The sequence below is a fragment of the Mycteria americana genome, chromosome 10 (genome assembly GCF_035582795.1).
Source record: "Mycteria americana isolate JAX WOST 10 ecotype Jacksonville Zoo and Gardens chromosome 10, USCA_MyAme_1.0, whole genome shotgun sequence".
NCBI classification, from domain to species: Eukaryota; Metazoa; Chordata; class Aves; order Ciconiiformes; family Ciconiidae; genus Mycteria; species Mycteria americana.
The window spans coordinates 25,022,242-25,046,165 of NC_134374.1; the positions used below are offsets into that span (position 1 = coordinate 25,022,242).

General features: G+C 55.6%; 2 protein-coding genes across 3 annotated transcripts; both read right to left on the bottom strand.

The window, feature by feature from the left end:
- Positions 1–5,037: 5,037 nt before the first annotated feature.
- LOC142415213 (protein Wnt-11b-like) lies at positions 5,038–20,827 on the bottom strand. Of its 2 annotated transcripts, XM_075513269.1 has the most exons (12): positions 19,988–20,827; positions 17,542–18,793; positions 16,760–17,044; positions 15,570–15,970; positions 13,031–14,754; positions 12,490–12,605; positions 12,090–12,219; positions 9,361–9,560; positions 8,692–8,927; positions 7,990–8,267; positions 7,044–7,336; positions 5,038–6,249 (listed from the first exon to the last, which is right to left on the bottom strand). In XM_075513269.1, exons 9-12 carry the CDS (start codon positions 8,837–8,839, stop codon positions 6,075–6,077), a joined length of 894 nt encoding a protein of 297 aa, XP_075369384.1. In that variant the 5' UTR covers positions 8,840–8,927; positions 9,361–9,560; positions 12,090–12,219; positions 12,490–12,605; positions 13,031–14,754; positions 15,570–15,970; positions 16,760–17,044; positions 17,542–18,793; positions 19,988–20,827; the 3' UTR covers positions 5,038–6,074. The 2 variants fall into 2 exon arrangements, with proteins under 2 accessions (XP_075369384.1, XP_075369386.1); XM_075513271.1 differs by lacking the exons at positions 13,031–14,754; positions 15,570–15,970; positions 16,760–17,044; positions 17,542–18,793; positions 19,988–20,827 and having other exon boundaries at positions 12,490–12,701.
- On the bottom strand, positions 19,988–23,924 carry LOC142415212 (transforming growth factor beta activator LRRC32-like). The gene is made up of 2 exons (XM_075513268.1): positions 23,793–23,924; positions 19,988–22,840 (listed from the first exon to the last, which is right to left on the bottom strand). Exons 1-2 carry the CDS (start codon positions 23,910–23,912, stop codon positions 20,852–20,854), a joined length of 2,109 nt encoding a protein of 702 aa, XP_075369383.1. The 5' UTR covers positions 23,913–23,924; the 3' UTR covers positions 19,988–20,851.

Genomic DNA, 23,924 nt, shown 5'->3' on the forward strand with positions numbered 1-23,924 from the left:
AGATGGTCACAAGCAGCGCAGGACAGGCCTTGAGCAGCACATTATCCCAGCTCACCGGGCAAGCTAGACCAAGAGAATAGGAAATCCGTGTGAGGCCCGGTTTCCTCAGAGATGGAGAAGGCTTTGCCTCTAAGAGCCAAGTGGCTTAGCTGGTTGGAAGCTCCTGAATCTCCTTGCTAGAAGTTATTCAGCCCCCTGTTTTTATCTGCTGTCCCAACTGGTCAAGAATAGGTTTCAGTTACACCACGGAGGCATGAAATCGATAAGGGTTAGTGACAAGAATCACACAGTCTGTTTTTCAGCTCCAGCGTAGCAAACTGCAAGTACCCGCACATGTTGTTCTCCTCCTGCCTCAGGTCCGCCTGGCAGGACATGGTTTTTCGAGCTGCCCCTTCTAATTACAGAGCTAATGTTCTCAACACAAGGAAAAAATAAATGATCCTTTGGAAGGCATAATTACCCAGCAAGCCCCTATTCACACCACAATGAGCCTCAAGCTGGGGACTGCAAGAATAGTAGCTGTGATTAGTCCCACTGCGTGTCAAAAGGGGGAGTTCCCGGAGCTTTGTCAAGCTGGGGATCGATCTCTCCCGCTCCCCAGTTCTGCCAGGTGTCTCGGTGCGGTAGGTTTTCAGCATAAAGTCAATGTCTAGGGATCAGCCTCAGCTTCTGGAGGGTTCTTACGTTTCCACTTCCAGACGTGAAACGTGCCCACGTGCTTTTCATTATACAGGTAGTAAAACCGACCGCCATGGTGTATTGCACTTAACACACATGTGTAGAACATCTGGCCACGCACATCCAGAAGGCCTGTCCGGTGCTTCCCGGGAGCTCCGGCATGTTACATGTATGTCCAGTCTTCCTGGAAGGTGTTAGAGCTTCTGCATGTCATCCTACAGCACACGAGTGCTGCTCCAGCCAGACTGAAGCATGCCTGGAAATTCCTTACTCCACCACACAGGACATGCACAGTGGTCATAGCTGACACATACGCAAGCTGAGAAAGTCCTCAAAATCTGTACGGCCCCGGTTCCGGGCTGGTGGGAGGATGCTCCTGGAAAAGCCCGGTTGGATGGCAGCCCCAGAGAGGCTCATGGGCCCTCTGCTCTGGAGAGGAGACTGTTCTGCAGCTCCCTCCCTGCTTTAACTCACTTTCTGACGGACCTTGGAGGCAGTGTCCCCAGGGATACACAAAGGGGAGACGCTACTATTTAGTGATTCAACAAGAAGGCCACGGCATCTTCTCAGTACTGGCAGAAAGACAATTCGAAGAGTCCACCGTGAGCAGCCTCCAGGTTGCTGCCCACACTGAACACGGATGAGTTTAAGCAAGTGAGAGGGAGAAATACGGAGCGGGGAAGGGAGACTAGGGTGCTCAGAAATGCCACCCCACTCCTCCTGGGCCCTGCGGACGTGATGGGGATACCACAAACGTGCGGTATCTGGGACTTTTCCACTCTGATTGAGCAACTTGCTGAAATAGAGGGTTCAGAGCTGGAAGGGATGCCAGTCTGCCCAGCCTAGGAGAAGGGATGGAGGTCTGCTTCGCCTCTGAACCTCACACAGCCATTGCCACAACTGTCCTTCAAGCTACGCCCAAGGGCCCTCAGTCTGCAGCCTAATTCCCCCTCTGGTCTTATGGCTTTTACTCACCTATGTTGATTTGTCCCTGTCCCTCAGCTGAAGATCCCCGTAAGGACAATCCCTGTTATTATTTGTCATCCTTAGGACATCATGATATTGCCAAACACCCCAGAAATAAAGGAGAACAGAGATGCAAGGGTTTTTCCTTCAATACAAGCATTTACTCATGTTTGTGTCTTGCGGTGTGATAGTGTAGGCACCAACCATCCCAAAGGTCAAAGCAACATCCCCCAAATATTTACAGCAGTACAGAAGTTGATCAACAGCTGAGCCCCCAGCCAGCAGCCCCATCCTGTGCCTTCGCCTTGTTCTGCCTCAGCTTTCTTTGTGAAGAGCACAAGCAAAAAGCAGGTGGAGGTCCCGACCCACGGTCCTGTCCAAGCTGCAATCCAGGGCTGTAGGGGAGAAATATCCCAACATGTTCTTGAGCACAGTCATTCTGCCTCCAAAATGCTTACTTGATTACCAACAGCTTGTTGCCCTTGCTCAGATTATCCTCCTGGAATAAGTTATGCAGCATCCCTCAATGAATAAAGAAATAAAAGGAAAAAAAAAAAAATCAGTGCTTTAGCAGCAAAGTCAAAAGAGTCCATGAAAATCACTCTTCTTTCTCCAGACTTCACTGTCTGCACAAGTCTAACCAGCAGGGAACGATCACATTCATCCCAGCGTTACTCCTTTCAAGGCCAAATTAAAAATCAAGCAGTAACCAAGAGGCGGCTTTTCAGAGCAAACCCTTTGCCTGGTTCTCACCACATTTCATGTAGAGGAATGGTTTTCTTCTGTGCACAAGCCATTTTCAGAGCCATCTCTCCCACGTCAGTTCACAGCACCAGAAAGTGAAAGACTTCTGCCATGGCCATGGAGAATTCAGCTCCAGGGAGTCTCATTTCCAGAGAGACAGATAAACAAAAAGCCACAAGACATCAGGAAAAATGGCTAATGACAGGAAAGTCAAAGAGGTAGATCTGTCACATTAGCAGTGAGCCTGGCGAGGGTTCATGAAGCAGAGGGTAATGACAGCAGCCTACCACAGTCTGGAGAGGACCAATTGTGGAAATGGGGCAAAAGAAACGTGTGAGGAAGTGTCTGAAGGGCTGCAAAGCCACAATTGTTACAGAGATGCTCTCGCTTTCAGGGACGCTGCTACCATCCTTGCCCAGGTTTATTCAGGTCCCGAAGGACTATCTGCCAGAGCTGGAGATGTTTGTGGTGGAAGCGAAGGTGTAGAGGGTTAGAGAAAAGCCCCCTTGCACCCATTTCTCTGGCAGAGGGTTGCACTGACTGGTGCGGGAAGCCACCGGAGGGTGATGTCAGGGTCCAAGTTTTCCCATCTTTTACCTCAGAGGGTGCTTGTGCTAGCCCAGGGGGGTGAATGGGCTCCGAGTTCCCCTGGCACCTTCCTGCTGGCTTTTCTGCCCAAGCAGGGTCAGAAAGAGAAAATGCATCCAGTCAGATGGATCCCCTCAGTGCCTGAGACCAAGCACAGGGTTTATTCCCTCTGGATCCATCGTCTGATGCTAACTGCCTTGCTCTGGCTCTCGGTCCATGGGAAACTCTTCCAGTCCAGCAGATCTCACAAGCCTGGTAAGTCCAGGTGTGGGCCCAGATTACACCACCTCCCACTCAGAGCATTGTCACTTAACTGTCACCTCCCCACCATCGTCCTTCCTGCCAGCCTGACCCTTTGCACCCTTTGACTAATTACAGTGCTTTCCGATTTCCCGCAGGACACAAACAGAGCCCAAGGTCCTCGCTGCTGATTGACCCCTTCAGTCCTTTCCCAGCTCTTCCCTGTTAGGCTTGCAGTCAAGATGCAAGGAGTGAGAAGAGGAGAGGACTCTGCATATTCAGCACTTGACCCTGCCTTTTCCCAGGCAGAAATTCAAATGGGACCTCTCTAGGAGGGGATCACGACATCTCCACGGGGCATTCCTAGCTATTGTGGCTCCTCTCCTCCACCCCAGGCTATGTGTGTTTGTAGTTACCAAATGCAAATCACATTTCCCACCCTCCTGGCTGAATCTCTCGCTCCACAAGATCCTTCCCCTGTTTTTTTCTCACCAGCTCATTTTGCAATGCTCTGCAGAGTTCACAGCCCCTCCTGGTTTCACCTCCCTCTGATCTGGCGTTGCACAGTGAGGTGGCTATAGGGAAGGCATTTAAGCAATCCTCCTAATTAAGTACCTGCCTCACCTCTCGGCTCAGCCTGGCTCTGGAAGCAGAAACTGCAGCTATTTTGCAGCCTGGCAGCTGAAGACTGCCTTTGCTGAGGAATGCCCGTGACTAACCCCTAATTGCATTTTAAAAGAAAAACTCAAGATAGCTTTTTGGCCTTCGGCAGCTGTGAGGGAAACCTTGCAGCTGTGGCTTTACTGTCACTCTGGGAAGGCTAGATGTCAGCAGCCAGATCAAGTCAATGGCACATTAACAACTGATAATGATAGTTAACTCACTTGGTTAACTGTGTGAGCATATGCTTCACCCCTGAGCATTTCAACTTCCAGCTCCCAGGCTTGTCTCAAACCACCTTTGACTCTCGGCTCTTATTCACTGCTAATACAGAAACCTGGAGCACATTAAGTGGAGGGGACGGTTTACAATAAAAGCTCATGAATTGATTCCGTGACCCAGCAGAGGCTATTAAAAATGATTGAATGAATATGGAAGTGAGTAATCGTACAGCTGGACTCGGGGCTGAACGCGGCCAACTCCATTCAATGCAAACCACAAATAAACCAAGGTGCACGCAAAGCTGCCAGAATCTCAAGGTCATGGTGCGAGCTGCAGGAAATTGCCCTAGGATTTCCATCACGTTTACCTGTTCTCCTTGTACTGTGGGTTCTCCTCAGCACCTGTGTATTTAGACTCATCCTTTCTCTCCAAAGGCTGCATGACCAGGAATCTCTTATCCCATGCAAGCACTTGGCCAGCTTCCGCGCTAGGGGAAATGGGGGGCCATCAGGCTCCTGACCCCTTGTTGCTCACGCACGCACGCTTGGCTAGTCCAGCCCACATTCACAAGGATCAGAAAATAATCCCGGACTGCCTCTGTTTCCAGCCACCAGCGCTGAATCCCAGGAAGCCGGATTCCTTGCTGGCTAGTCAGAGACCTGAGGAAGAGGGCAATAGAAACCTTTCAACAGGTTTTCCATATGTGCACGGTAGCTGAGGCTGACCGATATCTGTAATTAAAGGCAAACCTGGGCCAATGAGCAGCAGAAAGAGTTAAAACTGAACTGGTCCCCCGCTGCGTGTAAGGGTACGGACACAGGGCTTTATGCTCTCCTTACAGCCTCGCTTTCTCTGTGGCCAGCTGAGGAGGAGATGGAGGAAGGAGGTTGTCCTAGGAAACATGTCACAGAGAGGTATAGTATAATGTATTTATTTAAAAAACACACACCAGAATCCCACTTACGTTAAGTATAGAGACTAAAGGCTCATTCTTACTTCCCAAGGGCCCTGGAGTCGTGTCCTCTCTCCAGCACACCTGGTAATAAGGGGATGGAAGGAGTGGGCTGAAGACCTTAGTGGTCTAGAAGAAGGGGCAGGAAGGACAAACCATGAGTATGCCACGTGTTGAGTGGGCTTCCACCTCCGACACAAGCCCAGAGGGCAGAAGCTACAGTGCTGCCATGGCTGCCTTGTTAATACAAGGCTGCTAGGTGCAGTTTTGCCACGCTGCCCTGCTTCGGCAGCCTCCGGGACCGCTCCTGTGTGCCACCATCAGTCAAAGATGAAGACTCATTACTGTGAGAGCAGCAGCAATCTCCATGCAGGTCGCGGGGTGGATGAGTTCTGTCTCCTGGAGCTATAACTGATTCTGCCTTTGTCCAAGCCTGGTCTTCATTTCAGATGCTGCAGAGGGCACTGGACCAGTATTTGCCCCGAGGAAGAACAGTCCATGGTGCGGGGTGACCCCACAGCAGAAACCTGCCCCAGAGGAGCCGCCCATGACCCCCTCACCCAAAGCAGCTTTCTTCCCCTGCAGCCTTCTCCCAACAGGCAACTCTCTACCCCCCTTCCCATCCATCACTCCTGGCTTTCAGGCCACTGTCAGAAACCTCCTGCAAAGAGACAATGGCAGCCCAGGGTCCCCATTCACCCCTGGAGAAAAGGGCCTCTGCGTTCAGAGTGATAAATGGCTTGTCCCCAGCTGGAGGCAGAGGGCTGGACACTCCCGATCAGCTGCAGGAGGGCAGCCCTTTGTCTTGCTCTGGAGAGATGGAGCAGAGGTCAGCCCCCGGTCTTAGGCTTCCCGCCATCTCTCAGTTTGAGGTCTTCCGTGGTAATGCGAGAGCCCAGGCTTCCCACATAGCTCCCTTCTTGCCATAGCTCAGAGCATCCCTTGTGGTTGGCATTCGGTCTCCAGCTGTGCCCCGGAGGATACCAGCGCAGGAGTCCTCCCGCCTGCCGTGACACCTCTGGAGTTATTTACAGACGTATCTCTCCACCTTCCGCCGACACTTCTTGCACACCACGTAGCAGCACCAGTGATACTTGCAGTGACACCTCTCCACCACCTCCTCCGTGTAGGTGTTGTAGCCGCGGCCGCAGCACATCAGGTTGCAACTGTCGCTGCCCACGGAGGTCTTGTTGCACTGCCTGTCAAGAGGAGGATGCACAAGCAGGAGCTGAGGGAGCGTACCTGCCCACCCATGGTGGTGGTGCCGACCACAGGGATCTGTCCTGGCCTCCAGCCAGAGCTTACATGCCCGTAGCAGGAGGCAGTGAGATGCAAGGGTTTGCTTGCAAACTGGGGTTGGCGTCAGCTCGTGTTGCTATGACAGTGTTTGAGCAGCTGTGGCTGAGGTTGGGCACACTCACTCTCTATCACGCTGGGGGCAGGAACTTCCCATGGAGAAGGAAGCGTGGATGGCTAGGATGAGGAACTTCTGCTACTGCCAAATCTAGCAGGGATTGCAAGTCGCAGCCCTGGCTCAGCTTTCAGATGAGGCTTCCCCATCCCTCTAGAAACTGTCCCCCCGCCCTGCAATCGCTCCAGAAAGGAGACATCTGGGAAGCACCGCAAACTCCAAGGACTGCTGAACCATTCTGGTTACCGGCGGGCAGCACCCAAAGGCTTGCAGGGAGAGGTGGTATTTTCCTTTCTGACTCCTCAGTGGATTAATCCTGTCCTGGAGAGTGGAGCTGACGGACTCTCAGTGAGGGCTCTCCCTTGCCTTTACACCTGCATTGCTCTGGAAGAATAATATCTATCTTCCTGCTATCCTTGGGACTTAAAGATGGAAAGATTTCACAGCAGTCCCTGTGGTGTCCCCACCTAACGGGGAACTGCCCATCCACACCAGCTTCCCGGAGCATGCTCTCAAACCCGATGGTACAGACGCTCATGCAATGGGAGGCTGAGTTAGAGCGTATTTGCAGCAGTTTCTTACCTATCCTGTGTCCCCAGAGACCCCAGGTGGAGATTCGGCGTGCAGTAGTCGGGAGAGCTGATGAGATAAACCAGATCTGTCTCTTTCACTGGCCTGACGTCCATTTCTTTGGGTATCAGCTGCTTCCTGGGCCCTATGAGCCGGTGGGTCACCTTAATGGCTGCCAGGTACTTGGACTTGAGATCAGAGGCGATTTCACCCAGGTTTGGCAGTCCCTTCCAACAGGTCTTCACCGAACAGGAGCCTGAAACACCGTGGCATTTACACTTGGTATCCAGGGAGTCGCTCAGCACCTGCAAAGGATAGGAAAACATGAATTTGCTTCTGCTTTCTCCTGGTACCCACCCTACCGATTGATTTGCAAGAACATCCACGGGAAGTCTCAAGAGATGAAAGAGCTCAGCTGCTTACTGCCACCTTTAAATGAATATAATGGGGCAATCAAGGACTCAGCCCTGCTTCATTCCACTTGTGATAAGAACCTAACCCTTGGGGAACTCCCTGCTGGAGCCTGCAGCGGGGCTGGTGGCTTCCCTAGCCAACACGGGTGCAGGATGGCCACGTCCTCACCTGGGGAACACAAGTGCACGAAAGCACAAAACCCCGCCGTTCTGGGCAGGGCTGGGGAGCCCAGCTGGAGCAGGGCAGGACGGGCCTCTGCTCCCACGAGAGGGGCGGAAAGAAGTACTGGAAGTACTGGTGTGAAGCGGCAAACATCTTGCCCTAGTTGTGGAAAGGGTGCAGGGCTGTTTGGGGAGGGTAGCAGCGGGGGATGTCTCTGCAAACACATATAACTCCATTTTAACCATTTAGTTGCCTCCTGACTTTAAGGACAGCATCCCAACAGCCTGGCCAGAGTCTACCGCCTTACATTAGGCACCTCTGCCCCCCAGGCTGCTGTAAGATCTGCTGGGCTGCAGCAATCCGTGGTGGGCACCATACCCACCTGCCGGCCCACCGCATTGTTGTGCAGATTCATGGCCTTGAGCGCTTGTGTCCCCAGCTTGCTGGATTTCAACGGACTGTCAGCAAAAGCAGCGCCAAGCTGGAGGCCGTAGTGCAGGTTGTCCCCGCAGCCACCCCATCTGAAGTCCGGCCCGGGGACCTCCGAGGGGACGGAGCCACAGGAGCAGAGAGGGACCTCTCCCGAGGTGCAGGCTTGGGCGATGGAGTGCGTGACGGCAGCGGCAGCCAGGGCGTAGACAAAGGCAGATTCCCGGGTTCCTGGGAAGAAGAGGGGGAGACGTCCTTCCTCCCTGCTCAGCCAAACACTCCTCTCAAAGATCTCACAATGCTAATGAGGGTTTTTTCTTGCAACAGGATAAAACCGAGGCCCAGTGTTTTTATTGCACTGTTATTTTTAACCTGTGCCACACATTATATTACGCTGTCAGTATACAGCTGGTGTCCCCACCTCTTCCCCCTTTTTCTGGAGCCCCTAGCAGCTGTTTTCATTTGAAATGGAAGTTACTGTCTGTCATCTCCTGCAGATCTAAGTTGCATAGCATTAACACCAGTGTAATGGCAGCAAGTTTCTCCAAAATTGACACCCATCAGCTGAACAGCAGCTGCCTAAAGCGCTGCCTGCCTGGAAACCTACGTGGGGCAGAAAGAGGAGCATGAACACAGCGGACGAAGCATCCTTTACCTTTCAGCAGGTCAGGGCCAAAGCTGGGGGCACGTCGGATGGAGGAGCAGTTCCACCTCATGTCTGCAAAGGTCTGCTGGCAGACGCTCTTGGTCTGGCGGGCGGCCCGGACGATGCTGTGCATGACCTCCAGGTTCCTGCGGCACATCTGGAACTGGTCGGGCACCAGCCCGGCGAGCAGCCGGCAGTGGTGGCTTTCGTTCCAGGCCACCCCGCTGCCGCTCTCCGTCAGCCCGCTGTGGGGAAGAGGATGGGTGTCAAGCGGGGTGGGGGGACCACAAGGCACCCCTCCGGGGACCCGGCCGGAGAGGGGGAGCCCCGAAGGGGGGCACCGGCGAGGGGGTGCGTCCCCCCGGGGCCGCTACTCACAGCCACTGGATGGCCGCGGAGAGCCCCAGCTGGCAGAGCAGCGCGGCGGCGGCGGTGGGGCGGCCCATGGCCGGGGATGGGGCCGGGGATGCGGCCGGGACCGGGGCCGGGGCCGGGGCCGCTCGGGGCCGCCGCCCCCTTTTATAGCCGCGGGCGGCGCGGTCCTCCCCCCCGGGGAGGGGAACAAAGGCGGTTTCGGTGCCATTCACAGCGGGTTAGGGCCGGGGGGGGGGGGGGGGGGGGGCGAGGTCGAAGAGGGGGTACAGCAGTTATTAGCTTCAACCATCCCCGAAACAGCACCTGGGCAACAATTAAGAAATGACCCACTGCAGGACGGAGCGGCTCCTCCGCGCGATGGGGAGTTGGGGGGCACCAGGTCTGGCACGTCGCCCCACTAAGCGTTCAGCTGCCCCAGACCCCTTCGTGTCCCCGCAAGGCGTAGAGATGCTGCGCACGACGGGCCCCGACACCGGCGACGTGGCCTTCTCCACCTTGGGCATCTGCAGGAGAGCCATCGGATCACAAAGCAATACACGGCTCTGCTCAGCAGGTAAAAACTCGTCCCTGCCGTTCCTGGCAGGAATCCGAAAGGGACAGATTAGTAAAGGACAGAAGGGGTTGATATTAATTTCTGGCTTTTTTCTTATTTTCTTTGCAAGAAGCTTTAAAAAATACATTTTGACTCAGAAAGAGTGAAAGTCTCAGCCGTCTGCCTCCTCTGTCTCTGGAGCTCCACGAGGACAGTGAGGACTCTGCAATAACCAAGACTCCAGATAGACGTGTGTCAATCAAGGGTGCGGACACTGGTGTCACCAGCCTGGAGAGGACCCAGCCAAAGCCTGTGCTGGGACTGAAGCTGATCGAATGCGGGGAAATCCTGCCCCTAAACACGGACTTCACAGCTTCAACCCCAGCGCCTTTTCTCACAGACAAACCACGTTACTGACCCATCGTCTCACTCAGGGCATCGGCAGCTGCTAGTGGGATTCATAACTGCAGAGAAAGAGGCTGAGCAGAAGGGGACACGTGGAAAGGCTCTCGGCACAAAGCCTGCAAGCACATTTCAAAATACTCAGGCTAAAGCAACCTCTCTCCCTGCTGCAGGAAGGTGCTGGGCTCCAGCGCAACGGCTCCCTCCTCCGCACTCCGCTCTACAGCCCTGCCCATGCAAACTTGAGAAACAGCCCTAAAACTGAATGCTCCCATTAGAAAACATGTGGTCAGAGCAGGATCTAACTCAGCATGGGGCTGTCTTTAGCTTGTCAGCGCTGCAAACCCCGGTCCGTAGTTGGCATGGGGCTTTCTGTTGCCTTCAGCACCCCAAAGTGCATGGGGGCAGGAGGGACAGCTAAAGGACTTTGCTTTGCCTCTGTCGCTTGGCTTTCCAGGTCAGGACTTTGATGTGTACTGCTCATTCCAGGCTCAACAGCGTAACCAGGTTCCACAGCAATTTGCCTCTCCAGGCCAAGAAAATGAGCTTAAAGTCCACCGGCTGTCTTGCAGACAGCCCAGAGGGGAGTTTGCCTGGTGCTGTGGGCAAAGTGATGCATGCACGTCCGTGAGCCAGCACTGGGCACGGGTATCAGCTGCAGAAGTGCCCATTTCATTGCAGGAACCAGATTACAGCTGGCAGAAATGATGCAGCTGGGGAAACGGTGCCTGCTTGGACAGGAGCTGGTTTGGTGTGACGTTTCCATGGCTTGCACATGCCTGTCACAAGGTGCATATTGTTCTCAATCTTTCCCTTCTGTAAGTAGAAAAACAAAAGTGCAACCTTGCTGCTGTGAAGACCTTCAGGAACCAGGTAGGCCAATATTTTCCCACAGTGGGAGGTGACATTTGAGAGACAAGTCCAGCTGACACGAGCTTCTTTTGGAAACAGTCACAGGTTGAAGACCTCTGCTTTGGGCTTTCACTTTCTCCCTCGCTGTGCAACTTCCCTTCTCACTGGAAGGTGCTTTCCCTTTACAGGACATAACTGGGTGGCTGGTTGGCACCCCCCCCATGACCTCCCTTTGACTTGCTATCCTGTGCACTAAAACTAGGGCACGCAGCTTGAATTGTTGACCTTCCCAAACTACTCCCTTGGGATGAAAAGGCCAAGGTGCATTGTGCCGGAGCAATGGCCCATGAGGGAGGGTCCTGCTAGGAAAGCACTGAGGTCACTCCCAAATCCCAAGCAGAGTTACAAGGGGCTTAATTAAAGGCCAGAGAGAAAAGAAAGAGACCCTGTATTCAGTGCCCCTGGAATCGGCTGGCCCTGATCCCATTAACCTTCCTCTCCCTCATGCCTGTGGACTGACACCAAAGGGCTCCAAAGTTACAGCAAGCTCTTGTCAGCTGAGGAATGGTTTTTTCAGCAGGAGTAGGAAAGATACAGGATAAAAGCAAATTTGCTGAGCTGCTCGTCAGGGCGCACAGCTTGGATGTCTCTGCAGAGGGCACGTGGAGGCCAGCAAGTGCCATCCACGGATCTCTGCTTCGGAGTGGTCTGAGGAGGAAGCCTGCCCTGCTCTGGACATCCCACTGGCTGCATTGCCACTGGCTGAACGTTGCCACTATTGGGCTGGGACTCCCTGGTTTAGGGCAAGTGGAGCCTTTTCTCACTGCAAACGGTACTTAGAAAATCATCCCTGAGCATTTCAGGGTGGGAAATGCTTTCCCGGCTGCGGAAAGCAAGAGTCCCTGTTGGAGACAACAAGGGATAATCCAAGTCTATATTCCCTAAACACCAAACCCCATGTTTTGGTTTCTGTCTTTAAAATGAGGACTAAGCTGATTAAAATAACAAGTCTGCCTGTTTTTATGGGAGAAGGTAGCAATGAGCACGCCCTCTCCTGTAGCACATGCTGCTCCCAACCCCTGCAGACCAAGCATCAGGTACGACAGGGTCCACAGCACCTGTGGGAGAGCAGGGCAGGTCCTGCCCCTCCGCTGCCCTCTCCAGCCCCCATTATTGCCCAGCGGAGGAAGGGGTAAGGGCTAGCCAGAGCAGTCTGTGATCCCCAGCTGTGGGATGTGTAACTCACAGCCTGCAGGAAGGTCGGGCAGAGGCGTCTGGGCAGGCTTCATCCATCTGCAGGGACAATGTGATCTGCTTGGCAATGCACCAGCCTCCGTGGGAAGGATGTTCTGGGGAGTGGGCTTGCCTGGGAAAGCCTGCCAGGAGGAGACGAGGGAGTGTCGGGACATGCCGTGCTGTTTCAGCGTGGGCAGTCCCTAGAGCATCTCTCACTCTCTGGGCTTCCTTATGGTCCCAGACACAATTCAAGCACGCTGACCATTTCTGCAATGCAATTCATTTTTTTCTCAGTTTTCTGAAACCCCCTGGATTTTCAACCCAACTCAGCTGCTCCCTCATCAGACCAATGTCTCCTCCAGCATCCCTGCTATTTAAGAAAGCTGCTGTTTGTTCTGCTCCAGTGGTACCTGGGGCCTGGTACTGCTGTCCCATGGAAGATCAAACTCTCTCTGGCTCCGATCCCAGGTGGCACGTGGCGGAGATGAACCTGATCTCTGAACCTGGTCCACTTCTACCGAGGGCTCTGCAATGACAGATAGTCCCTGTTAAGTCTCTGACATGATGGATTTTGCTTATACACATCGCAGGACCCCAAGGGTTGAGGTAGAAAACCCCCATGAAGCAGCACCCACTGTTGGAGCCAGACACTGGTGCTGTGTGGGACAGGGTGACAGCACCCTGGGGTGCCTGGGGCCCTGCCGTACGACCAACAGCTTGGTCTGCAGGACTTCTTAGGGCCTGGGGTAAAGCTGGAGTCCTTTGCCATGAAGTTATTTGTTATGCTTGGCGAGACCAAAGTCAGAGTGGTCTCACCACAGCGACATAGTTCAGCTTTCACCTTTCTCGACTCCGTTCAGTCCTGCTGGTACTCACTGTGCTCTGGAAGTCCCTGATATTTCTTTGACATCCCACCTTCCCAATCATGGCTTTTGCAGATCCTTTTCTTACCTTAACCCACAATCAGATATAGTGTCCACACTTCTCCCTCGTGCTAGCCCAAGTGCTCCTTTCACTCTAACCCCAAGGATTTTGATGTTATGAAATCATATTCTCTGTAAGTTCCCTTTTCAGCCTTAGGCCCTGAGGGGGACATTGCGGGGAAATCTGAACAGCTTCTGGAGGGAACAGGAATTTTCTGACCAGGAAAAGCTGCTTTTGTCAGTGTTGGGAGGTGCCTCGGTGCTTTTCTGGGCATCATGTGCTCAGTGGGCAGAGGGAGGATAGCAGTTCACCAAGCATGTGCAAGGCAGGGATTGCCAAGCAAAGGCAATCCCATGTGCTGGGCATGTCTAACCAGACACCTCCTTCTCCAGACTCCAGCCAGAGGGATGCAGGGGCTCCAGAGGCTTCCAGTCCCTCCCAGTTACAGTCACTCTGCCCTTTGCGGCAGGTGCCCTGCACCCAGCCTGCTAGGAAGAGCTGCTTTGCTGGTTGTTGCTCCAAAGTGTCCCAGTGCCACATCTCTGCTGAGGGATGAGGAGGTCTCAGTGGAAACACAGGCTCTGCCGGAGATGCTAATCCTTCTGGCGTGATTTCTAATGTTATCTCATCAGCTGCCTGGAACAGCCCCACACTGCCCAAGAAAAAGCGACCATCAGCACAACTAGACCCTGCAGAGGATTTCAGACAAGAGGCTCAGGAAGGTCAGCAGTCCCCTAATCTCCCCTGCGAGAGACACAAAGGTGGGCAAAGTGCAAGCCCACCTCTGCGCAGGTGGAGAGGGAGGAAGGTCTGGGGTTGCTATCCAGGCAAAGCTGCTTTCCAGCTGGGTGGCCCCACCATATACCGGTGCCCGGGGCTGTTCTCCCCGGGGCAGGACTTTGTATTCCCCCCTGCTGAAGACCCTCCTCCGTGCATGCGAGTGGCATTCACACCACCAGCACCCACTGCGGCCGGTGCAGGCTGAGCTTCAGGAGATGGACATCAAGGATGCCATAGGGCATGGACCATTGTCCTGCCATTGCCCGACCTGTCCAATCCAAAGGGGGGTCTGAGTGGGGTCAGAGCTTCCAAACCTAAATGGGCCCATCCCCGGCACAAGGGGCTGACCCCTTCTCTGCCCTGCGCAGTGTCAGGCCCAGAAAGGAGAGGGGATATTGCCACCTTCTGGCCAGTGGTTTTGCTTTTAAGGGCCACCATCTCCCCTTCGGGTCCCTGGAGAGCCTGCTTTCACCATGCTCCTGCCTGCCGTGTTGGTGCTGGCAACTCTCACATTGCAGGAAGGCACTTTTTTCCCCTATTGTCCATCTTGCTTTCAGGAGAACTCCTCAAGGTGTGGATGGCATCTTAGTCTGGGAGCTGGAGGATCTCAGATGGGTTGCCATAGCCAGTACATACCGGGGTCAGATGGCAGCTGGGAAGGCGAGAGCAGCTGGGATCCCAGGAGTTTTAGGAAAAGCCATGAGCAACAGTCAGGAAAAGCTGCTGGAGAGCCGGAACGCAGAGAGGACACATGTGAGGACGGTCAGGCAGGTGGGGGCATCTCGTAGTGTCGAAGGTGCTGGGAGCCGTGATCAGGGCTGCAGCAGAGGGTCTTAGTACCACCCTGTCCCCTTCTTTTGGGATGCGACGTCACCGTGGGAGCTGGGCAAGGGCACAAGAAGCCGGTGCCAGCATAGGGAACAGTGTCCAGTGACTTCTGACACCAATCTCCTGCTCGGGCCCACTGCCTCCTACAAAAAGAGATTTTTACCAATCCCTCTTCACAGAAAAGTTTTGCAATGACTGCGTAGTAGGAAACAGGCTTCCTTTTAAAGCAAAAGCAATCCTTCATTTGATATCAATTCCTCTTCTTAGCTCAATCCTTGAAACAACCGTAGGGTAAATGCTAAAAGTACCCCTTCCCCTTCCGTGTCAGGCTCTCTCTTGGGGAAGGAGGTGGGAAGGAGGGGATTCCCAGCCCAGGAGGAAGGCTTCCCTTCCCCAGCCTGCCCATGCCCGAGAGCCACCACGGGGAGAAGGTGCAGCCGTGCTGCTGGAGATTTGTCTTTGAGTGCTGAGCACAGGGAAAGGCCAGCGGGGAGTGGGTGAGGAGCCAGGAGGGACATTGAAAAACATCACCTCCCGCCTGCCCGCTCTTGGGGGGACACAGCCAGGAGGGGAAAGCTCACGGAGGAGCTCACAGGAGGGCAAGGAGAAGACCTGCTGCTGGGTCAGGGCTTGCCTGCACACAGAGCTTGCTCCTGGGATTAAGCTAATTACTGGAGGAACATCAAATAGTTGTCCTGGATGGCCAAAGTTTCGTGTGTCCTGCTATTGGGGCTCAGACAGGGGCCAAAGCAAATGCCCATGAATGGTTTGTGACCTGCATAAGCACGTGGGGACCCCTCCCCATGTACCATCCCAGCTTGCAATGGCTTGTGGCTTCCAGGCTCAGGAGAAGCAGCTTTGTACGAAGACCTTCCAGGGGTTCCCCTGCTGTCAACGTGCCCCGTGTTCCCTCAAGCCCCTGGCAACCTCGGCGCACCCCCAGCCCACGCTCACCTACCGGCCGACCGCATGAGGAGCCACATCCTTTTGCCTGGGAGGCTGTGACAGCGCGGGGTTGTGGTGACGCACCACCCTGGGTGCCAGGTGACTGTCCTGCTGCAGAGGGCTGCTTTCCTTTCGCGAAACTGCCCTCCTTCCTCTTTCCAATGTAGTGATGGAGTCAGTGACCTCACTAGAGGACGGATACTTAGAAGCAGGCTGGGGGTGACGGGGACCTGCAAGGACTTGTTCCTGCCAGCTGATCTCCTCCAGAGCCATTTATGCACGGTGCTGCCTTCCAGTTCCACCTGGCGCCCTGGCTTCCCCCCCTCGCCGCGAGGCTGCTCCCACGCGTCTGCCTAGAGAAATCCCAAAGCTGGGACCAGGGACTGTGGGTCTGCACCTGCTTGTGGGTTCAAGCTGTAAGGAGACAGAGCACCTGGTGACACTTCATGTGCTGCTGTGACCAGGGTGCCCGCAGCCGTGGCAGCGTCCCATTGCAGGCAGCACACACCAAGCCCAGAGCAGGCTCTGCAGCACGCCCTGTCTCCGGGGCCCCGGGACAGCTGGGCTGGGGGGATCCAGCTGCAGAACATGTGTCGGCATCTGCACTCCCCCCCAGCAGCCTGGGACAGCCCGGGCAAGCGATGCTGCAGAAGGCAGCACAGGATGTTGCAAGGCAGGGGAGATGCGTTCCCCATCTGCTCCCTGCCAGAGTCTCCTCTGGCTGAAGGTCTGCGTGCTGGAGAGCCAGTGGCAGGTCCCAGCCTGGCCGGAGCCCCACCAGAGAGGAAGAAAGTGTCATGAATAACACGCCCGACCTCACTAACTAGGCTAGAAATAGCTGCCAGGGGAGTTTTGTTGAGTCACGCAGAAGAGGCTGTGGCAGTGAGTGATAATGGAAAGCAGCGGCACCACAGCTCTACGAATGGGAGGGACACGGGGGCTGATGTCCCGGAGGTGACACATGGGGACAAGCCACTGCCACCAGCCTCCTGCCCCATCCCAAAGCCACAGAGCAAACGCCGCATTAGCTAGGAGCACGTAAAAGGCACCCTGCCACGGGGAGCCAGGCTATGGTAAGAGGACAGCGGTTTATGAGATCAACCACATTTGGGAATGCATATTGTAGCAATATCAGCAAAAATTAAAAGAAACGACACCTTCAGCAGCCGTTCTGCTGCTGCCTGTGCACTGACGTGGACTTACCTGGGCTCTTCTGCCGGGGGAAACCCGGGGCAGGAGCTGCTGGGAGGAAAACAGCGTTCACCGCTACGATGGTTTCGTGGCTTGCAACAGCCTAAAGCACGTTGTCCTGTGTTACCTTGGGGCAGAGCTGGGGAGATTTAGGCCAACCCGTGTTCTGCCTAAACGCGGAGGATGAGGAGCGTTCTCCCCGCTCTGCTGGGCAGGGGCAGCTCGAGGAGCGGTATCTGCCAGCCAGCGACCAGGAAATTCCTCAGCTCTTGAAGCAGATGAACCTCTGGCTCTTGTCTCCATAGAGAGAAAGGGAAAAAGGAAAAAAAAAAAAAGTCCTCTAATTCAAGTTAGTTGCAGACAAGGTAATTTCCACATGAGTGAGCAGAACAGCTAGTTGGAAATTTTTTATAAAATCTATTTTCCTTTGAAAAATGCAGATCCAGTGAAATGTGAATGCTTTCCACTGGAAAGAATGAGTTTTGCTGGATTTCTCAACTAGTTCTCTACAAAATTTGTAAATGGTCACAATATTTCAACCACCGCTGCTCTTATTCAGACCAAAATTTATACTCCTAGTGTCTTACAGCTTGACATGAAAATGCAACATTTTTGGCATCATCACTTTATTTGTTTGAACTTCAATATTCTACAGATCTTTTACCCTCATTTTGGATCAAGAAAAAGCTGGAGATGCCAAGACATCCTGGGGATAAGGAAACCATTTCCCCTAAACTGTGGGAAGCTCAGGCTGAGGAGCAATGCAGAACATAGGACATACCCTTCCCATTAACACCAGTCACCACAGCCGGGTTTCTCTTGACCTTGTGGGTAACTTGTGCTGGTTTCTGCTGACACGAATGCGTTTGCAGGGGCAGGGCCCTGCCAGCCCGGTCACACCTCGTTGTCCCCTGGGCCAGGACGAGCCCCGGGTGCTCGTCCCATGCCCTGCTCCCGGCCAAGCTGAAAGCACGACGCTTTTCCTGTCGCTGGGAGAAGGGGACGTTGCCCTCGGTGCTGAGGTGGATTTAGTTCTTCTTGTAGTACCCGTGAGACCACAACCTGGAATCCGGTTTTTCTTTGAATCGGGAAAGCACACCAACATCGATAAATACAATAACCCGACACACCATTTCCCTGGCTCAGTTTCTGTACCTTCTCAACCCTTTTTTGGCCTCAGGGGCTTTCTTGTCTCTTTTAAAGCTTACCTCTCCCTCCCCTGGGCTCTGGCAGCCTCCCTGTCCCTTAGCAAGGCCAGCGTCTCTCTGCCACCCCTCTTACCCTAAGCGTTATGTGTCTTTGGGACCCTTCCCTGCAGGGTGAAACCAGTACCAGGATCCTTTCTCCTAATTTTAGTACATGCTTTAGCTGATGCTCTGATCCCTGGAGAAAACTTCGGGCATCAGCAGTCCGCTGTCCCCAGGCGCTGCCGTCCCCGCACGGGTCAACCACCAGCTGCTGCTGCTGGTCCGTGGGGACACGACAGCCTGCGTCTACAGCGCTGGATAAACACGGCTCGGGAGCACTCGGTAAGCCCGGGGCAGCGCCTGGCACCGACCGAGCGCCTGGCAGTACATTGCATCCCTGAGCACCCGGCGGTACGTGGCATCTCCGAGCACCCGGCGGTACGCGGCGTCCCCGCCGGTCACCCAGCTCCCCGTGGCTGGACCCTCCACAAGCCTTAAGGGGAGGAGGACGCTGGTGGGAGCCGGCGAAGCAGCAGCACAAAGGGCAGGACATCTTATGGCGACACACACGGAAAGTACAGCCTGGGAGGGGGTTTAAATGAGGAACAGAGGCCACACAAAATGTACCAGAAACACCCACCGAAGGCAACAGCAGCGTTTTGGGCTGCAGCCAGGCGGCTCCGAAGAGCGTCCCTGTAATGTCACCAAGTGCCCAGGATGGGGAAGGAGGCTGGCACGGCTTTAGGGACGGGCTGAAGCTGGGCTGAGCTCACCCACCTGCTATCACGGTGCTTCATGGGCACGCAGGAAAGCACGTCCCCGCCCCAGGGAGCTCAGGTGCCACCCGAGGACAGGGACCCTGCTGAGGAGAAGCGCAGAAGGGACCAAGGCGGGCACGGCGGCTCCCGGCACACGGTGGCACGTGCTTCATGCCCAGAGCCCAGCCGGCTGTGTCTCCCCAGTGACATTAGCTGGGGCCCACGCTGGAGCAGGGGACAGAGCCGGGGCGTGCTGGGCCAGGAGAGGACGAGGGCTTGCAGTGGCGGTGGGAGGGTGGCTGGCACGCAGCGGGACTTTGGCGAACGAGAGGGACACGGGAGCAGGAATGAAAAGGGGAAGGGTGCGTGTGGAAGCAGGAGATCCAGCAAAGAGCCGCCCTTGAGCGGGAAGCTGGGTTTTCACCAGCAGCGCCGGCTGCCTGCCCATCCCAAAGGTCCCTGCGGGGTGGTGACACACAGCGCCAGGCTCCCCCACGGTGCCCCGGGCACTGGCATGGCCGGTCACTCGCTGTGACGAGGCGCGGAGCGCCAGATCAAAGGGAAACTGAGGCGGGGATGGAAACGCAGGGCCATCAAAGGCGCTGGGGGTCCCTCGGGAGCTGGATGCCCATCAAAGGCCAGGAAGCTGCAGCCCCAGCAGCAATATGGGCAGCATGGGGAAGGCACATGTTTTACAGCAAAAATGCCCTTTGCTTCACAGTAAAACCATGATAAGCTTGAAAGGAAAAAAAAACAAAGTCACGTAATTGGGATTTTAAGTGACTTCCGAGCCCTTTTGCTCTCACAGCCTCTAACCCAACAGGTATGTGGACAAGTAGGTGGCCCCGGCCAGCTGGGGCCTTTCAAGGTGGAACCAAAGAGGCGTGAAATGCAAAAGGTTTCATTACATCCTTATTTTTATCCTTCCCCAGAGATGGCCCCAGCCCTTCAGGTGCTCGTCGGGCACCTGGCTGCTATTTTGGGGGGGGTGCAGCACTACTCCACCCTGGGAAGCCGGACATGTCGCACCCAGGACAGCCGGCCGGCGTTGTGTGCTTACCGGGAGCATCGCACCCATCACACCGCGACAGCAGCCCTCCCGCATCACTGGTGCGGCTTGCTGTCCTGCTTAGCGCCTTCTCCCTACCTGGGGACCCAGCCCCCCCATATTAGACGCTGGCTGCACGTGGAGCAGATGCCCAGAGGGTTGCCAGACGCACCGAGGACCACGGCTCTGCCAGGCAGACCTGAGCAGCATCGACCTTCCTGCTGACCCTGCGGGAGACAGCACTTACCCTCTGCGATGGAGGCCGAGCTGCCCCTGCCGCCGCCGACTCGGGAGTCCAGGCGCTGAGGGTGGGAACGTCCTGCACCCACCCCAAAAAGCCAGTGACCCAGCATCAGCCAGGGGCAGCACAAGACTGGTTTTCTCTCATTCTCGTTATCTCAATGGGTGAGGACAGGGCAGATTTCCTTCCTGTACCCACAGCTGTGCCTGGGGTCATTTTAAGCCCTGCCAACTCCACAGCATCCTTCAGATGACAGCTTCGCAGGAAAAGGCAGATGAGAGGCATGTAGGATCCTGCAGAAACCCCTTCCCACCCCGGCGATGTGACCCACCACCGCCGGAGCCACCCCTCCAGCACGGCTTCCAGCAGGTCCCTGCTGCCGCCCGCTCCTCGCAGGGCTGGGCGGGGGAATGCTTTCGGGAGCAGGAGCAGGTATTTAAACCTACTTAAAAGGCAGAGAGTGACTGCCGGGAAAGCTGTGAAACGCTCAGGTGGCACCAATGGAGACAAGTCCCTTTCCACAAACAGCACGTGACGGGTTCAGAGGGGGCAGATCGAGACAAGCCTTGGTTTCTTGTCCTGGGTGATGAGAACGTATGATGGCAGGGCAGAAACCCCACCGGCAATTGCTTAGAGCGTGTTTAATTTCTTGCAGGAAACATAGCAGATGGGGGCACCTTCCTTCTCGAGAAGAAGTGGCCCAGAGACCACTTCTGCCCAGCCCAGAGCTCAGCACCAACCAGGCTCCCTTTATTGGGTTTGCAAAACATGCAGGATACCAGTGAGGGGAGGAGACTTAAATACAATAATATTATTAATAATAGTTAGAGTTCTGGCCGATCGCTACAGTTCCTGCTCCCCAGGGCTGGGCTACACTTTGGTGATGCTGTCTGCTGGCCTCGCCTCGGCTGGCTCCTCTCTTTTGGGATGGTGGGGGAAGACCCCCACCCTGTTGCTGCGGAGTCCCGCACACCCCGGCGACTTCTGCCCTTTCTTCAGAAGGCAGCAAGCCACGGAGCTGAGAAAGCAAAGGCTCGTCATGACCACGAGCAGAGCCAGATAGCTGGTGCCCTTGGGACGTGGACAAAGCCACCGAGGACTGCTGGTTATCTTGGCTGAGAAGTTCCTGCTCTTGTCCTGGTAGGCGCAGAGGGCTTCGTCCAGGTCCCGCACGCCCACGCCGGCCGCCTGCAGCATGTCCAGCCAGGCCAGCGAGCAACAGCTGAAGGGGTTTCCAGCGATGGACACATCCCTCAGGCTGTGGGACCAGCTCGTAGGCACCAGCTTTTCCAACGTCAGCAGGTTGTTATTGCGAACGTCCAGGCTTTCCAGCGGGGAGCAGAAAAGACCTGTGGGCAAAAGGCTCAAATTATTGCCTGAGAGGTCCAAGACTTTGAGTGTGTCCAAGCAGGGGAGCTCTGCCTTGCTGTCATCCATCTGGTTGCCCTTCAGAGAGAGTTTCTGCAGGGAGAACTCCAACCCCCCCAGGGCTTCCTTAGGCATGAACAAGTCCTTGTTCCCCGACAGGTCTAGGGAGAGCAGCGAGGTCTGGTTGAAGGTGTAGGGGTGCAGCCTGGTAATGTTGTTCTTGCAAAGACTCAGGTGCTTCAAGCTAGGCACGTTGTAGAAGGGGGTGCAGGTGCCTCCCGGGGCTGGCACATGAGAGCCCCCTCCCAAATTCCCTCCCTGATCGCTCCCCTGGCTTTCGCAAGGCTGGAGGCTGTTGGAGCCCAGATCGATCGCTTCCAGCTGAGGCAGAGAATGGAAAAACCAGCGCGGCAGCACGCGGATGGCATTGCCATGGAGGTCCAGCGAGCGCACGGAGAGGGCGGCGCGCTCCAGCGGCACGGGCGAGTGGTCGCTGGGCTCCGTGCCGCTGGCGAGCGACTCCCCGGCTACGTCCTGGAGACAGTTCATAGCCAGGCTGAGGCTGTGCAGAGAGCCCAGGCTGTGGAAGAAGGTAAATGGGAACAGCTGGAGCCGGTTATTGCTGAGATCCAAGTCAGCTACATGTGTCAGACCAGCCGTGGTACGCAAGGTCCTATTAAGCCTCGCCATCTCCTCGTAGCGCAGTACAAACTCCCCCGGATGGTGTGAGCCTGGGAGCAGGGAAGCAATAAGGTTGTTGGAGAGGTTTAAGTGTGTGAGATAATGGGCTTTGGGGAGCTCTGGAAAATAGAGGAGTCTGTTATGGCTCAAGTCGAGCACTTGAAGCAGGTAGGGCTTTGCTCCCTCCTCCGAGACGAAGAGCTCCAGGGCGTTGTGGCTGAGATTTAAAACTCGCAGCTGCGTGAGGCTGAAGCCAGAGATACAGTGGAGGGAATTCAAAGCCAAGTTCACCACCTCCAGCTCTTCCAGAGCCTCAAAAGCTCCCTCCTCGATTTCCATTATGTAGTTGTTGCTGAGGTCGAGCTCGCGCAGCCGTAGCGTGCTCCGGAAGATCCCTGCCGACAGCCTGGTTATCTTATTCCTGGAGAGATCGAGCATCCTCAGCTTGGTGAGGTTGCTGATGTACCAGCCTGCCATGTGGCTCTCCAGATTATTTGCCGACAGGTCCAGGACCTCTATATTCCTGAGCAGACGAAAGGCTCGCCCGTTCGCGAGGTAATTGCGATCCAGGTGGTTCGATCCCAGGAGGAGAGAGCGCAGCTGGGGCAGCTGAACCAGGGTCGTGGCTGACACGGCTTCCAGCTGGTTGAAGCACACATCCAGGTACTCAAGCTGCCCAAACCCTGGCATGTGGCCGCCCGACAGGTTTTGGATGAAGTTGTTGGAGAGCTCGAGGTACTTAACTCCTTGGCCGAGCTCCTTTGGAAACTTGCGCAGGCCAACCCCTTTGCAAGACACCTTTGTGGGGCTCTACAGAGAGAGAGGAGAAGCCGTCAGCATGAGAGGGGCTACAAACACAGCTCCAGCCCAGCCATCTGCTGTCCAAGATGGGCATGAGCAACATGGAAATGAGCACCACTCCCCATGCCCAAGCCCGGGATGGGAAGGAGCCACACCGCCTAACGCCCCTGCTCAGAGACCAGGAGCGTGTCCCCAGGGTTAAGGTGGGCTTTGCAAGACTCTGGCTGATACTGCTGAGTTGTTTCTGATGGTGCAAGGAGAAGGCTTAGTCTCTGGCTGTCCTCCCGTGCACCCCAGCAAGCAAGACGGGCAAAAAAGTAGCATAAGCACTGAAGATGCAGCAGGCTGGTGGGGCAAACCCAGCCTCTGGAGGGCACTGGGGCAGCCAGGAACCAGTCCAGACCATCCCTGTCCTGTCTGGGCAGAGGAAGGGCACCGACCTGGTGGGCCCCACCTTCCCTCTCCCTCCAAACTGGTTTCCTGCACCAGTTTGGAGTGGGGGGCCTAGATGTGGAATAGCTGGTTTCTGTCCCCGCTGCCGCCACAAATGTGGCGTGGGGGACAGAAACCAACTGCTCCACGTCCAGGCTCCCGACTGCCTTGCTAACGTCCACGGCAGCTGTCTGAATCCCCGTCAGACCCTGCACTCCATCCTGCCTCTTCGCAAGCATCTCAAGCTGACATCCCCCTGGCAGGGGCTGCTGGAAGGTGCCACCGGCATGGCAGCGACATGGGAGCAGCTGGGTGCTGGGGACCGGCTAGCGGGAGACCGGCTTGGAGACAGGAGAGCAGAAAGGAGATCAAAGCTGGGAATGTTAAAGAGACGGAGGCTGAAGGGAGGCGAAGCCGTGGGGAGGAGACGCACCCTGCGCTGCGCAGAGGGATGCCTGCAGCCCCGCTCGGACCCAGCGATGCTGCTGGGGCCATCCCAGCCCAGGGGCTCCTCGGAAAGCAGCCTTACCTGCTGGCACGGCGTGGACCTGGGCCTGGCCTCCCCGTTAGACTGGGCTCTGAGAACAGACGGGAGCAGCCAGAGCAGCAAGCATCCTCTTTCAGCCAGCCGGTGTTCAAACAAGAGCATGTTGGGCTGTGG